This window comes from Eublepharis macularius, chromosome 7 (assembly GCF_028583425.1).
Source record: "Eublepharis macularius isolate TG4126 chromosome 7, MPM_Emac_v1.0, whole genome shotgun sequence".
Lineage (NCBI taxonomy): Eukaryota > Metazoa > Chordata > Lepidosauria > Squamata > Eublepharidae > Eublepharis > Eublepharis macularius.
Window position 1 is genome coordinate 81994159 of NC_072796.1, and position 16820 is coordinate 82010978.

At 40.6% G+C, this 16820-nt stretch overlaps 1 protein-coding gene across 3 annotated transcripts in view; it reads right to left on the bottom strand.

The window, feature by feature from the left end:
- Positions 1-16820, bottom strand: part of NOL4 (nucleolar protein 4) — a 310646-nt gene that overhangs the window by 16817 nt on the left and 277009 nt on the right. For all 3 annotated transcript variants that reach the window (XM_054986049.1, XM_054986048.1, XM_054986047.1), the window contains one exon: positions 4458-4638. In XM_054986049.1, the coding sequence (XP_054842024.1) occupies positions 4458-4638 (181 nt within the window). The remainder of the gene's footprint in view (positions 1-4457; positions 4639-16820) is intronic.

Genomic DNA, 16820 nt, shown 5'->3' on the forward strand with positions numbered 1-16820 from the left:
AGCAAAAATACGCTCACTGCCCATGCATGAGGTGGGGCTGGTGCATCCAGACAAGCCTTCAGGACGAAGTGGTCTGACCGCAGCACCACGTCAACCATGTCTAGGTCCACCTGAATCCCCATTCCAAAGATCAGATTCAGCATGTGTCCCACTTGATGTGTGGGTGATGATACAAATTGAAAGTGTCACAGTGCTGCCATGGATGACACCAGGTCTGTAGCCTGGAGGTGGCGGAATCCTCAGCATGGACATTGAATTCCCCCAATACCAAAAGCTTGGAGTATCGCAAGGCCCAGCTGGCCACCGCCTCTAACAGGCTCGGTAGGGTATCTGCTGGTGCTCTAGGCAGTCAGTACACCAGAAGAATAGCCAAACTCTCTTTAGCATCCCATGCCAGGTCCACACAATACCAGAGATCTTTGAGGCAGGAAGCAGCTTGATGGAGAAAGACTCCCGAATGAGCACTGCTGAACATGAGCACTGCCACGTGCCTGGGACTGATGAAGGTCCAAGAACCCTGGAGGTGGGGCGTCAGTTCTTTCAGGGCAACCATATCACCCTCTCTTACCCAGGTCTCAGTCACACATACCAGGTCCATATTGTTCACTGAAAAAAACTCATGCAGTGCCCTAGTCTTATTGTTAATGGACCTGGCATTACACAACATCAGTGTCAGAGAAGGACTGATTTTCCTAGCGCCACAACCAACATACCTTGGGATGGGGCACAGGTTAAAAGGGCACTGAGACATACCATATCTCCATGCCCTTCTCTGTCCAAGTCTTGCCCCACTGCCATACCTGCTCCATCCCCAGAGTACTTGGATCCCCAACTCCCTGCCAGCCTCCTCACCAGTGATCGCCATCTCATGCCTTCAGTAGACCCACAATAATTCCTATAATCAGGGCTTTTTTTCAGCTGGAATGCAGTAGAATGGAGTTCCGGAACCTCTTGAAAGTGGACACATGACTGGTGGCTCTGCCCCCTGATCTCCAGACAGAGGGGAGTTTAGATTGCCCTCCATGCCACAGTGTAGAGGGCAATCTAAACTCCCTTCTGTCTGGAGATCAGGGGGCGGGGCCACCAGCCATGTGACCATTTTCACTGAGGGTGATTTAAACTTTTTAAAATTCCCCCCTTGTTCCAGCTGACTCAAAGTGACATCATTGGCCCTGGGAGCGTGTGCGCACTTTGCGTGTGCACATGTCATACCAGAGGCACCATCTCCCACCAAGAGTTGCCCCCTGGGCTGGCAACCCATTGAGTTCCACCACCTTTCCCCCCAGAATAAAGCCCTGCCTATAATACATCAACACACACCAATATCTATTATCCCTCTCCAACTTGTGTGTATGCCACAAGTACTCCATTCACTCCCTGGCCTAGTCAACGCAGGCCAATTTCATCATTACTTAAGACCAGTCAAAGCCAGTCAGCCAACCAGTGGAGTCACACCACAATTCTCCAAACATACAAATAAATAACATTGATGAACAACATCTAGACATAGTATAACAGAGGGTAAAAATTGACAGTGTCCTACTGATCCCATCAATTGATGGGTACTCCTGGCAAGGTAGTATAGTAAATAGATTCCTGTTAGCCCCAAAAGCATCAGTACTTCTAAAAGCCTCCTGAGGCAGCTGACAGTCACAGTAATCTCAGCAGTTAGAGGGGCCTCATCATGCTCCACTAATCCACTGCACCACTGAAAGCCTCCAGAGAAAGTAGTCTGCCCCCAAAGTTCCTCAATGTTCCCTGGGGGCTTCGGCATCATCCAGGCCTTCCAATAGGCTGCCATACCTCCCTCTGATGGAATACAGGGCAGCAGCTAGGTGCAAGAGGGCCATGAAGAAGCAGCGTATCTATCAGATCCTGAGCTCACTCTGGCCCCTGGTTTCTGGCTGCAGGATCCTCTGGCCTCCAGCTCAGCCCAACTGCCAACCTGCCCCAGCTTGCACAGCCAGTCCACTGCTCCGATCCTCACTCTGGCCCCAAGCTCTGGCTGTGGATTCTGGACCTCTCACATCCAGCCTCCGGCTCAGCCCAATAGCTGACCTGCCCTGGCTCGCCTCAGTGCAGCCTCCCGCCAGCCCACCAGCAACAGGTCCGGCTGTCCCAGCCCCAAAACCACCAAAGCAGCCCTAGGATGCTCTGGCACCTGTCAATCAACTGTGGTGGTGGGTAAGATTTCAGTCTGGGTCTGGGTCTAGGCTGACAAGTAGTGTCCGGTTCGGAATAGAGTTGAAACACCATGCAGCTGACTCAGAAGCTGAAATGCCGGCCCCCATCAGCAGTTAGTGTGGTTCCAATAACAACTGCTGCATTTAGTATAGTAGATAAATGCCAAGTGATTCCACAGATCCCATTTCAAACACCTGCAGTTCACACAGTTCTTAATAGATGGTAGTCAGATGACAATCATCAATCTGTGCACGGATATAAAATTGGTGTAAAGTTGATGTAGAGAAATAAAATCAATTTAAACAGTTGGAGCAGCTTACCAATGCTCCCTCCTGCACTGCCATCTTCCTGGCAACCTCTCCTGGCTTCTTCCAGGCACCCTCCTCTTCAGCGCATTAACTCACCAGCTCCCAAACCTCCAGTACACCTTATCCAAAGCTTGCTCTGATGTCTTATATAGCCTGACATTCAGGCCCTATGTTTTTTAATTTTATTATTGTATACACTGTATAATAAATACCCCTTTGGTCAAAAACACAGTAACTTTCAACAAACAACAGGTGCTCAAAGTCAGAGGGCATAGACTGAAGTGCCAGTCCCAGTTCAAGCAGCTCTCTCCACTGTGACAGTGGATCCCCTGTGACAAGAAATCTGATGCTGAGATTAAGGCTTTTATGGGAACACTTTGCTCTTAATTTTGAACCCTGGAAAGAGCTCTACAATGCTCTTTCCAAGCTTTTCAGTTTCAGAGTTCAGATCAGAACTGAGACGGAACTCAGTCAGATTCACTCTGGCAGGTGGCTCCTGCCTTCACCCTTCATCATGGGAATGAAACGACAAGTGCTGATTTGAAGGGACAACTGTGTTCTGTGTGATTTTGGTGCCATGAGGTGCAAAAACAGCTGCCCTGGAGCCTTGTTCCCCCACCCCCACCCCAAATAACAGCAGGGAAACATGGCATCAACAGGCAACAGCAGAACACAAAGGTAATTTATTGATATTATCATAAAGTAGGATTTTTTTCTTTTTATTCTGCTATACTGCACTGGTTGGCAATGGAGCACTCTCCTTGGTTGCAGGCCTGCTGCTGCCATTTTGCCAGCCAGTTTCCTGCCATTGTTTGTGCGTGCCAATACTCACCCTCTTTAGGGTCCATTGTTATGTGTTTTGTATTTGAGGATAAACTCGTTGGATCAATTGGTTTTTGAACTAGGAGGAAGGGACTAATGTTTGATATCGTGGTTTTGAATTAAGTGTGAAAAGAGACTTGTTTCCCCAACCCTCTCTTGAAAAGAACAGCATGCACAGCTATCCAACACTTGCCTTGATGCTTCCCCAAGCATTCTTTAGAGTCCATAAATATGAACCTCGTTATTTTATGTTTGCTCAAACTTGGTGAGTCAATGATTTGGAGGGAGGACTGAGTTCTGTGCAATTTTGATGCCATTAGGTGCAAAACCAGCTGTCCCAGAGTCTTGTTTCCCTACCCCGGCCCCCAAAACAGAAATTTTTTCATGCACACCTTTAATACTGAATTCCAATTTGTATTCAAGACCAATTCAAAGAGCTGCTATTAAAGAACTAAACCACTTATACCTGGAATACCTGAATCTGCCCATATTAACAGGTCTGGCACTGACTGGACTCCTTTCTATAGCTTCAACAAAATGTACAATTTGAGTGTGTTGTAATTATTTTTACTTGATGTGGCAGTAACTTCATACCAACCAAAGGGATTTTACAAATCGGTGCTATTACCAGCCAGGATCATCTTTCTATGAAGTCATTTGTGTAATATAAATGGTGAGAATATGCAGAAAAATAGCCTAGATAGTATTTTCTCCATATGTGGATCTCTTTCCTTCTGGAGATCTGGAAGGAGCAATCCAATTCTAAAAGCAATGCAAGATTTCTTTTTAGAAATTTGGAAATGTGTAGTGGACATAACTGAGCAGCAGTTCTTTTCAGAATATCCTTAAAGATATTTAACATGCTTAATATAATACTGAACATTGTCTTTAATATCCCAGATAGGTGGTGTTATTATCATTCTTATTATATATAGGTGTACTGGTTAAAAAAATAACCCAAGTAATCTATACCCATTATGAATGTAGAAGTAGAAAAGTAGCTAATGTAAGCCCACAGATACTGAAAGCTTTGTCAGATTTATAATCTTTAGTAAAAATAGGTAGTGATTTTTATCTTAAATACTGCTAGGGTGGAGGATTCATGCGAGCAAATATAAATGCAGAAGTCTGTAAAATACTTACCACTGCTAGAAGCATCACTGAGATTTAGTAAGCCTCCTCCTAACCCTCTGTAACTATGGTAACTGTAGGTCCCGTTTCCATTTATGTACAACACCTCCTGTGTGCTGGAAACAGCTGATGTTGAATAAGTGACCTGGGTTGGTTCCTGTTTATATGGTTTGTCAGCTGGAGCAGTCTCATCCTGCAAGAACAATGGTTCAATGGACAGTGTCAAATCACGGCCGTTTTCCCCCCCTTGAATGAAGAAGACAGCATATTGTTATTTAACAGACTTACTTCTGCAATAGGTTAAAGAAAATTTGAAACAAGTACATACAAGTTTTTAATTGACACTTTATCTGTCAGAAAGAAACCATGAGATCATTGTGGCTTATCCTTTAATTGACACTGTCATTTATAGGTATCTTTTACGTAGCTACCGTACAGCCAGCTCCATTCCCACAGCCTTGGTATCAAGGTTTCCTTGATATTTGTATCAAGGAAACCTAAGATGAAGATACAGATAAAACTAGGAGGCAGAGATGACACTGCCATTTGAACTGATTTTCTTGCTGCAAGAATCAATTGAGATTTATCTTGGTAAGAAAAAAATAAAATATATAGACATACAATCATAAGAGAGATCAGCACCAAGCATGCTAGGAGGTGATAGCAAATAATGGAGGAAAATGAACCACAGAATCATGAACCTGAAAATCATCTCACTCATACCCCTGCCATAAGACATGATTCTGCACACAACAACCAACGTGTAGTTTTCCTTACTTCACATTGGTTAAGTATATATGGCTTCTAATTCAGGCTGCCATAAAGAGAAAGCAGGAGAAAACAAGCAAGTCTCTTGTCAAAAGTACCTGAATAATTTTAAAAAACTTCTACTAGATTGTATTATCAGTATATAATCTTTTCATATCTGTACAGTGCTAAGGAAATACTACCTCTCCAGAAAAGGAGATCTATTAAAATAATCATGCTTTAGTATCGCATCCTGAGGATAAATGTGTTGATGAGCATTCATATGTTTGTGTAGTGTCTGATGACATACCGTTTCTTCCTCTTCAAATAAATGCCTACATAGAAGCTTACCTTTCCATAACTCCAAAAGCCTGGCCATGCCTTGTAACATTAGGCTCATGCATTATATTCACATACAATGTTACTACCTACCATCAACTGAACCATTTCATTTCATATTAATGCCTCTCTTCTGAGATCTCTACATTCCGAGTTTGCCCCTTTCTTCAGTAACCCCCCAACTGAAACTGAAATAGAAATTTCCTAGATGCACACCCCTATTGAACATGGCTTTTTTCTCATCGTGATAAAAGAAAAATCAGCACAAGAAAGTTTAGGACAATTTCAAACAATTCTAAAATATGAAGCAGAGCTAGAGTTATCAACTTCCAGGCACAGCCTGGAGTCTTCCGGGAATTACAAGAGATCTTCAGATTACATGGGTCAGTTTCCATGGATGAAATGGCAGCTTTGGGGGATGGGGGACTCTATGACATCATGTCCCAGCTGAGCTCCCTTTCCTCCCAACTCCACCATCCCCAGGAACTACCCCCAAATGTCCAAAAATTTTCCAAGCTGGAGCTGGCAAATCAAAGCAGAGTATAATGATAGTTCTGCATAAAATACAGCTTACATATTCATTCTTCATTTAGGACTGGTTTGACTTCCTGAAAGGAAAACGTTATTGCCATTTAAGTTTGTTTCCTGAAATAAAATTAAATAGGTAACAGATGCAATTTTAGGTACTTTATAAATAATGCCATCATTGCCAGTTATAGGCATTAATTCAGAATGTTGCCTGTCAAAATATTTAATATTTTCTGTAAAAAATTTAAATGCAACACTTTCTCTGCCTTTCCAGTTGCTCCAATTTGAACCACACAAGATTTCCTGATTTTTTTCCTGTTTACATTAACTTTTTATTCAATTCATCAATACATATACAAAGGTTTCCTTTTGTACACAGAAATGATATTGTTCATTCTACCCACTGAAGACTTGTTAGTCTGATTAGTAAATTTTCCATGTTTCAAATTAAACTTAATAATTGCTAATATTATATAAAAATATAGTGACCAATTTTCTTCTTCTAGACAATGCAGTGCCTATCATTTGAATGAAATGTATCATTTCTAGAATTCCGGTATTTAATAGCCAAGGTGATAAAGGCAAGCAGAATAAAGAATCACAGAAAATTGGAAAAGACAGTATGGGACATCAAGGCCTTTTCTGCACGAGTGATTTACTCTTCTCTTTATGAGTGTTCACTCCTCAAGGATTGGATTCATTTTGGCCACTGACTTTTCCACACACTGCTTCCACACAGCACTGAGGGTGCTGTCTTTTTTTGTCTGGACCACCATGGAATAAAGAGGATTCTGTGGTGAGAAATGGACATCATCATTGGCATCACTGTCAGTGTCACTGGCGCTGTGACATCCCCAACATATTTTCACGTATGCCCAAATGCTTTATTATATTATGATGACCAGAGGCATCCAGCACTAAGCCGTTAACAGTGGAAAAATAACAAGAGAGAGAGAGGGAGGGAGGGAGAAACAGAAACGAAAGGGACCCCAACATGGTGTGCATGCAGTGTTGGCACAGAGAAAACCCAAAACCAGAACTTCTTATCCCAATGGCATAGATAACTAATCTTTGACAACCTAAAAGAGATCCATGTAGCCATAATACAAAGAAAAAGTGTCTTTATATTGTTATGACATTATAATGTCATTATACTTGTTTTTTTTAAAAAAAAATCTCAATACATGATAGCCATGCTCCAAGTAGACATTTTTGTGTATGCCCCTCTCCCCCTTATGGTCCAAACCAGAAAGCCTCATCTTGGCTGATCCAGAGCTGGGAGGCAGGGCCTGGCACTGATGGGGCAAACAGACACAATGCAATCAGAACAACATTATGCTATTATAATGTCATAAAGTTTTCTTTTTTAAAAAGGCACATCTTGGGAAAGGAGAGGGATGAAGGAGAGGAGGAAAGTGGGAGGGAGGAGTTGAGAGGAGGATGGAGAGACCAATCAGCATCAAGTGGCCTGGGGGGAATCCAACAGAGAGCAGAGGGGGGGAAACCAAAAAGAAAATTCTGCTTGAATGAAAAAGTCAACTCAAAACTGCATCAAGAAAAACACTAGGGAATAAGCACAGGCAGAAAATTCAAAGAGAATCCTTGAAAACACCATACTGAAATCTGAAGGGGGAGTTAAATGTGCAGTAAGCAAGCAGGATGGGGCCAGAACCAGCAAAAATTGCCTATGTGGAAAAGGCCCAAGTCTAATAAATGGCAAAATTAAGTACCATAACTAAGCCTATCACTGTAAAATAATTATTTATTTAGTTATTCCTATGCTGTCTCACAGCCATAAGGTTTTTGAGGCACAGTAAAGGAGTAAACCTGACAACCACCACTAAAATGTTTTAAATTAAATTAAAATAATTAAAATAGTCAAGAATTATATTAAATTAAAATCAATTACAAATAATAAAATCAGCTGCAACAACAGCACTAAAGCAACAAGATATAAGCAGCAAAATTATCATTGTAATACAACAAATAAAGCTATAAGATTTAAGATAGTACACATTTTATTAGTAGACATAAACATCTAATCTAACCAAAGAAAAACTGAATAGCCAGCCAACAAAAGAAAAATGGCAGATGCCTAAGTAAATAGGCATGTTTTCGCCTGGTTCCTAAATGTTAACAAGGAAGATGTCAGGTACATAGCAATAAATGAGCTGCCAGCACAGAAAAGGTCCCATCCTTCAGGGCCACAGACCTCACCTCACTGAATAGAAGCACACGTAAAACTGCCTCTGAAGTATATCTTGGTGTTTAGGCTGATTTGTATGGGAAGAGGTGGCCCTTAAAGGTGGATAGGTCCCAGGCTTTAAAGGTAAGCAAGCACCAAAAATGTCAGCTGTGCTCAAAAACAGACTAGCAGCCAGATAAATTGTTTCAGAACTGGACAGTTAGAGTCTCATGCAAATGTCCTTGCTCTTGCATTCTGCTGGAATTGAATTTTCTGAATAGTCTTAAAAAGCAGCCCTGTGTAGGGCATGTTCTAGTAATCAAGTCTGGATGCGATTGGAGTGCAGATAACTATGGCTAGATATGTTAGGTGAGTACAATGCCATCTATAACAGATGGATGCCTCATTCGTTTGTTTGCACAACAGAACATCAGACTTTTTCAATTCTCTTTCAGTTCACCACTCTCATCTCCGCTGAGAGACACCCTTGGGTACACAGCCAGAAATAACATCCAGATCTTCTGGTGAACCCTCCATCCACGAAGAATGGATCAAACAAGTCTAATTCCATCAGATTATATCCAATCTGGTTCAAAATATCTTCTTCAGTTCAATTTTAAGTTGAAAAATAACAGGTTCCCATATTATTAGAAGTGTATAGGCTTTAAAGTATAGTAGTGCCCAGAGAGGTCAGCGCCAATGGAGACCTGCTTGGAAGAATCAGTCCCTGCTCCATGTGCAGCTCCATATGAGTCAGCTCCCAAGGCTTAACATGACAGGGCAGCTACACATAGATGATCGATTCACATATACAGTGGTCTGAAAAAATGAAAATGAAATCTGGCCCTCAAGTCAAAGTTTATTTATGGTGACCTCCAGTTGGGGTTTTATGGCAAGAGACTAATAGTGGTTGTTTGCTATGACCTGCCTTTGCAACCCTGGTTTTCATTGGAGGTCTCCCATCCAATTACTAACCAAGGCCAACCCTGCTTAGCTTCTGAGATCTGACAAGCTTGGGCTCTCTTGGCCTATCCAGGTCTGGACATATAATGGTGTAGGAGTGATCTATTTTTTACATTAAAAGGAGTGCATGTGCATGTAGGCTAACCATTCCATCAACTTACTTCATTACTCTCTGTTGCTTAAAACAATTTTACCCCAACCTTGCTCCAATACTGCAAGTGAGATACTGCTCTGTAAATTTTAATCCTGTCCTCACTTCAAAGTGCTCAGAGCTGCATACATCTTTCTCCTACTCCCAGTTTAACCCTTGGAAGTAGGTCAGGCTGAAGGTTGGGACTGGCCACAGGCCGGAGTGGGTATTTGAACCTGTGTCTCTTGGATCCTTGTTTTATATTCCAACCATTATGCGGCACTGGCTAATCTACAAGAATGAATTTGCTTGAAGCAAAAGAGAAGGAAAGGAGAGAGGGAAATTTAATTATCCTCATCTATGCACTCTTTCATGATAAAAATGGATTCCCAATAGATTCCATGGATGATGGGGCAGATACATGAATGGCCTTGAAAGTACAGGAGACCAGTCAAGATAATATGCAAACAACAAATTGCAATGACTCATGAAATTCTAGAATTTAGCTGATGAAGTAAGAAATTCTAGATATATTTAGACTGGATTATTCAAGATATTGGACAATTATGGGAACTGTTTTCATTATTTAGTGGCCACTCTTTAATGTTAATACTGCATTATTCCGAGAATAAACACAATTTTTGAAGTTTTTCTATAGTATATATTTTCATATCAAATATTCTAGGCAAATAAATAGTTCTTTCTAGAAGTTGTCAATTTGTTTGTAAGTCAATTACCACTCAATTTCAGGAAAAAATAAATCTGGGTTGGATATTGAAGTCCTAGAAATGCTTGAACTTGCTTCAAATTTCTGGAGGCTTTACCAAGCACTCCAAGCACTCCAGCACTTGCTTCAAATTTCTGGAGGCTTTACCAAGCACTCCAGCACTAACATTTTTGGGACAAATTTGTCATATGCTTGTTCTAATCTAATAACTTAACTGGAGAGAGATATCATTTATTTATTTAGATACTTACACTTGCTTTTGTCCCCAAGAGGGACCCAAAGAAGTTCACACCATTCTTCTCTCAGACATTTTATCTTCACAATAACCCTGTGAATTAGCCGTGTTGATCAGGCATCTGACGAAGAGAACTTGATTCTCGAAAGCTTATGCTACAATAAAATTGGTTAGTCTTAAAGGTGCTACTGGACTCTTTTTGATTTTGCTGCTACAGACTAACACGGCTAACTCCTCTGGACCTGTGAGTTAGGTTAGGCTGAGAGAGACTGAAGTGACCCAAAGTTACTCAGTGAACTTTTACAGCAGATGGGGGTTTCGAACCTGTTCTCCCAGATCCTACTTAACCACCCACCCACTACACCACACTTTTGATGCACATCTCCACCCACATCTATTAGTGGTTGCACAAGATTAAATGTGTATGATTAGAGCTGGCTCAAGAACATTCTGTTTAGTGTTCTCTGTCTCATTGCACAGTATTGTTGTTTGCTAGATTCTGACCACTGTGACCTGATACTGTGTTTTTCATTAGCTTTAATTCTTCTGGGCTTGACCCAGTTTAAATTTTATGAGCAATAAACTTGGAAGCTCAAATTACTGAATCGTGTTTTGGTATATCACAGTGGTCATAAATTTCCTTCAGTTTTAATAAGGTTATAGAGTTGACGTGATCAGCAGTGATAGATTTTTTTTAAAAAAACAGGGACTTGATGCTATTTGGCTTTTTCTTTGGTTCATTAAACCCTATTAACACTAAGTGTTTTGGGGTCGTTAACTGCTACCAGAATAAAAATGCATTAACCCTATCAGTTGAACAGAGAATGCACCAACATATATTAAACCCACCATTTTAAAAAAATGTAACATGAATTGTGGTCTCTGCACACAAAACTGGATGAATTACTGCTGCATGATAAAATTATGCTTCTAGCTCTGATAATTCTGGAAACTCATGTTTTAGAGTCTGCTATAATTGTTTCCTTATTTCTCCCTTCCCTTTCAAACACAGTGTGACATTCTTACCATCAGATGGGTGTTAAAATGAAGCACAGAAATTGCTACATAAGCATTTATGGGTAGCTGTGTTAGTGGAATAAAGAAAGGATCCAGTGGCACCTTAAAGAACAAAAATTTATTTCACACTGCAACCCACAATGTCTTGACTGTGTGGCAGAAACATTATTTTGGCCTTCCTTATGAATCAATTGGCATTCCAAATGTAAGTATTAATTTAAATATATAAATATGATAAAGGTTGGTAAAAACTGTGCTACCCAGACATCTAAATCAGCTTACTAAGAAAAGTAATCATGTAACCTCTAAAACGCTTGAAATACAAATGATGTGCAATGATATTGAAAAAAGGATTTATGTTACAGGTGGAAGTACAATATTTTTTTAAAAAATAATTTTTTAATTAAATTATGTTTAATAAACAGTTACAAATATAATAAAGGTAGATATTATACAATGATATCAAATAAGTCTTCTATTACAGATGTTAAAGATAGCATACAATGATATTATTAGTTTTCTTTCCAATGTTTGCTACCTATAAAAAAATAGTTAAATAAATGAGTACATTTTTTTCTTAAGTATTATCCAAAGGCCTGACATTATTATTGAAAAATCTTTATAATATTATACTTGATATAAGGCTCTATTTCTATATTGATGATACTCAGTATATTGGTAAAGATAATATATAAAAATAGATTCTTTTATAAAGGTGATTATATAAAGATTGTCATAGTGCCAGATCTTCAGTAGATTGGTTACCGAAAATGATATATAAAAAAGAAAACATTGATTTGTAACCATTATTCAAACACTTATTAACCTGCTTAACTAATCCCTCCTTCCCTTCCCCCTCCCTCTCTTAACTCTATTCCTTCTTAAAAGAAAAATATTGATTTGTAGCTTTTATTAGAACTCTTATTAATTAAGATAATTCCTTCCTTCATTACCCCCTCCCACACTTAACCCTAAATCCCCTCTATTTCAATGATATTAATACCTAGATCGGTTAAATAATGAATATTTTACATACTGATAAATAAACTATGGTCTAAATTATGCTAAACAGTTCCCTGTAGCCTAAGAGATACACCCTATAGACTATTGGTATCTAAATATATACCAAACTTAAAGAACTGTAAAAAAATAAATGGGAGCCCTATATGAGCTCTGCTCCCTCCCCCCCATACCTCTACTCCTATATGATTTTTAAAGATTATACGGTCATAACATATTTACATGATATTAAATTTTGCATTTAACTTGCATTGTTGCATCACATTTTGTTACATCAAATTTGCTCTTGACTTGCTGGCTGCATCTCACTGGAATCCTGCTTCCCTTGTGTGTTGGCAAGAGATTGGGTTCTTTTCTTTTCTGTATGGTACTGTTGCAGTTCTTAGGAAACTCAATACCAAGGTTTTGCAAAAGTAATCTTCCAGATTCCTGGTCTGTAACTTGATAAGTAAAGTCCTGTGTTTTAACATGAAGTTTCGTATAGTTGATCCATTTATATTTTATCTGAGCTTTCCTCAATGCTTCAGTTATTGATCTAAGTTCTCTTCTTTTGTTTAAAACTGAAGATGGCAAATCTGTAAGTATTGAGATAGGTGTTCCTTTATAAGGGATTGAGGCTTTCTTCCTTGCTATTTCCAGGATTTTTCTCCGTATTTCCCCTTCTGGAATTGTAGCTAAGACATCTCTATGCTTTTTAGATTCTGGATTTTTTGTGTTCCCACTCTGTAAGCTTTGGTAATCAAAGGGGCTGCACCTTTTTTGAGTTGTAAGTGTTGTGCTAGCCATGATGCTAGAAAAGAAGGCAGATCAACATTTAAAGTTGCTTGCTCTTCAAAATTTCTAAACTTCAGATTAGATTTTTTTGCTGTTTCTCCATATGTACAATTTTTTCTTGCAGTTGCTTGTTCTCTTGTTGTAACCCAGATAGTTCAGACTGTAATGACGTGCTTAATGCTAGTGCTTGTCCAGCAATCTGTGCTGTTTTGTTTAAAGCCTATTTTATTTCTGTTAGCTGATCTATCAATGGTTGAAGCAAAGTTGACATTTTGTTCACTATGTTTTGTTCCATATGGGCCAGAAATTCAATAAGCGTGGGATCGGCAAAGGTAGTTAAATTGCTCCTACCTCTGCTGCTTTCGTCCACCATTTTGATTGCAGCACAGTTTTCCTCTGCTGCCTGCTGTGAAGAAGTCTTGCTGACTTTTTGAGATGTTTAACTTTCCTTTTTTCTTCCCCATGCCTTGTTTGCCCATATTCTTCTCTTATTTTGATTTTTAGTTTTGTTATGACCATGTACAATGAGGAATTAGAGTGGGGAGGGACAGAGCTCTCTTCTCAAGCAACCTTCTCCTTCAGAGCTGGTGCCACGCCCCCCGTGGAAGTACAATATTTATTTATTTAGGTATTTATATCCTACTTTTCTCCCCAATGGGAACTCAAAACAGCTTTCAACCCCTCTCTCTCACAAGCCCTGGGTGGAAGACCTCTCTTTGCCTACAGGCAGCCACCCAACCTTAAACGGCTTCTCACTAACAACCACGAACTGGCTAGCAAAGTCACCAACACAGGTACCAGACCCTGCAACAGAGCCAGATGCCAGCTCTGCCCTCATATCTACCCAGAAAATACAATTACGGGACCAATGGCGTCACCTACTCTATCTCTGTCTCTTACAGCTGCTCATCCTCCAATGTGATATATGCCCTCATGTTCCAAAAATGTCCATCTGCTCTGTATATTGGACAAATCAGCCAATCAGTGTCCCGGGTTACCTGGGTTGTGGATTTTGGGTAGTAGGTAGAATTTTCCTGGTCGTGGTTCCTGGGGTGTGTCCATATGGATGCATTCTTGTATGTCCATGGGGAGTGTCTTTAATATTTTATTGAGTTCCCTTTTGTATTGCTCCGTAGGGTCAGAAGGTAGTATTTTATAGAATGCTGTGTTGGAGAGTTGATTTTTGGGACTACAGTACCCACCAAATGAAGTGAGGAAACAAATCAACAGGGCCAGACTAGTATCCAGAAACAGCCTGCTCCAGGACAAACCTAAAGGAACTAACAACAGAACGCCACTGGTTGTCACCTATAGTTCCCAGCTCAAACCCATCCAACGTATCATCAGTGATTTACAACCCATCCTGGAAAATGATGCCTGTCTCTCAGAAGCCCTGGGTGGAAGACCTCTCCTTGCCTACAGACAGCCCACCAACCTGAAACGACTTCTCACTTACAATCATGAATCGGCTAGCAGAGTCACCAGCACAGGTACCAGACCCTGCAACAGACCCAGATGCCAGCTCTGCCCTTATATCTACCCAGGAAATACAATTACAGGATCCAATGGCGTCAACTACACTGTCTCTGGCTCTTACAACTGCTCATCCTCCAATGTGATATATGCCCTCATGTGCCAACAATGTCCTTCTGCTCTGTACAGTGGACAAACCAGCCAACCTCTACGCAAAAGAATAAATGGACACAAATCTGACATTAGAAATGGAAACATCCAGAAACCAGTGGGAGAACACTTCAATCTACCAGGACATTCCATCAAAGACTTAAAGGTTGCTGTAGTTCAACAGAAACCTTTCAAAAACAAAATCCAATGGGAGGCTGCTGAACTGGAATTCATATGCAAATTTGACTCTGTCAAGCTGGGACTGAATAGGGACTATGAATGGTTATCACATTACCAAAAGTAAATGCCTTCAGGCATTCTATTCAGATTCTGCCATGGAGAGCAGGGGTCACACCCAGCCTGGATGGTGCATTCCACCTCTTTCATGAACTTATTTACATTTACATGACCCTTACTCCCTGCACCCTCCCCCTCTCCCCTCACCACCTATATATCTCTGGCCAGTTTCTTCATACCCTCCATGCATCTGATGGAGAGAGCTGTGGCTCTCGAAAGCTTATGCTACAATAAAGTTGGTTAGTCTTAAAGGTGCTACTGGACTCTTTGCTATATAGTTAGGTGTGTTACTGTTCATAATCCTGTACATTGTTGATTGTTTCATTACATGTGATATAGTTGCATTATGTAAATAAGTGTACATGCATATGTTAGCATCATTGTTTATACATACTACATATGATAAAGGTTGGGGCAGACATAAATAAAAATATAAGAACAGACCTGCACGATCAGACCAATGATCCATATAGTCCAACATTCCATTTCACATAGTTGTCAACCAGATATCACTGGAAGAACTACAAGCAGGGCATGGTGGCTAAAGACTAGAGATGGGCACGAACAGAAAAAAAACAAACATGATGTTCGTTGTTCATTGCCATCCATGAACAGGGACTCACGAACAACCACGAACATGGCCCTGTTCATGAACATGTTCGTGGTTGGCTGTTCGTAGGGGCCAGCAGGCTCTCCTCCAGCCATCATCCAAGTCAAGATCCCTACTGCACCACTCCCAGAAACCTGACCTGAGCAGGCAGCAGGAAAGGTACCAATAATAAATAACAGCTTGGCCCAGAGCCTGGCAGCAGCCCTGGAATTTGAAGGGGTAGATCCCTATCGCACCGCACACAAAGAAAATTCAAGCTCCAATGTACTCTATCAAAATGCCAACAGCAACTCTCTCTCCCTCTCCACTGTCTGCAAACTAAGCCAGAGCCGGGAGCCCCCTCCCCCTGGTCTTTGTTCCCTTGTAACAAATTTGGAGCTCCACACTTGAAAGGAAGACCTGCCTATCAAGCTAAATTGGGCTTAGATTGGGGTTTCCAGGGCAACAGCAGGAGTTCAGACAGAGTTCAGACAGTCTCTGCCTAAGTTGCCAAGGGAATTGATTGCAGATGCCAGACTGTCTGGCTTGACGAACAGCAACGAACAGCAACAAACGAGGCTTTCAACGACCACCTGTTTGTTTCGAATGGGGCCTCATGAAAAGCTTGTTCGCAAACAGCAGATTGGGCTGTCCATGGCTTTTTTTGGTTCATATTACTGTTCATGCCCATGTCTACTAAAGACCCCAACTGTTGTTGTTCCCAGCACAGGTATTCAGAGGTTTTCTGCCTCTGAATATGGAGGTTCCATTTAGTCAACGGCTAATAGCCATTGGTGGATTTAATCTTTATGAATTTATCTTTTAAACCCAACTACACTTGCACCCATCAATACAAACTATGGTAGTAAATCCCACAAGTTTAATAAATTACTCTTTCAAGAAGTACTTCCTTTTGACTGTCCCAAATCTTCTGCTTATTCACTTTATTGTGCGCCTCCAAATTCTAACATTATTGGGGTGGGGGGAGAGAGAATTCTCTTTCAACGTGCTCTACACCATCCATAATTTTAAAAGCCTGTATCATGTCTCCTTTAGTTCTCCAAACTAAAAAGTACCAAACTCCTTATACCTTACCTTTGATCATTTTGGTTGACTTTTTCTGCACCTTTTCTAGCACTACAATATCCTTGTTGAGATATGGCAATGTAAACACTACACAATGTTCCAAATGCAGCAACAT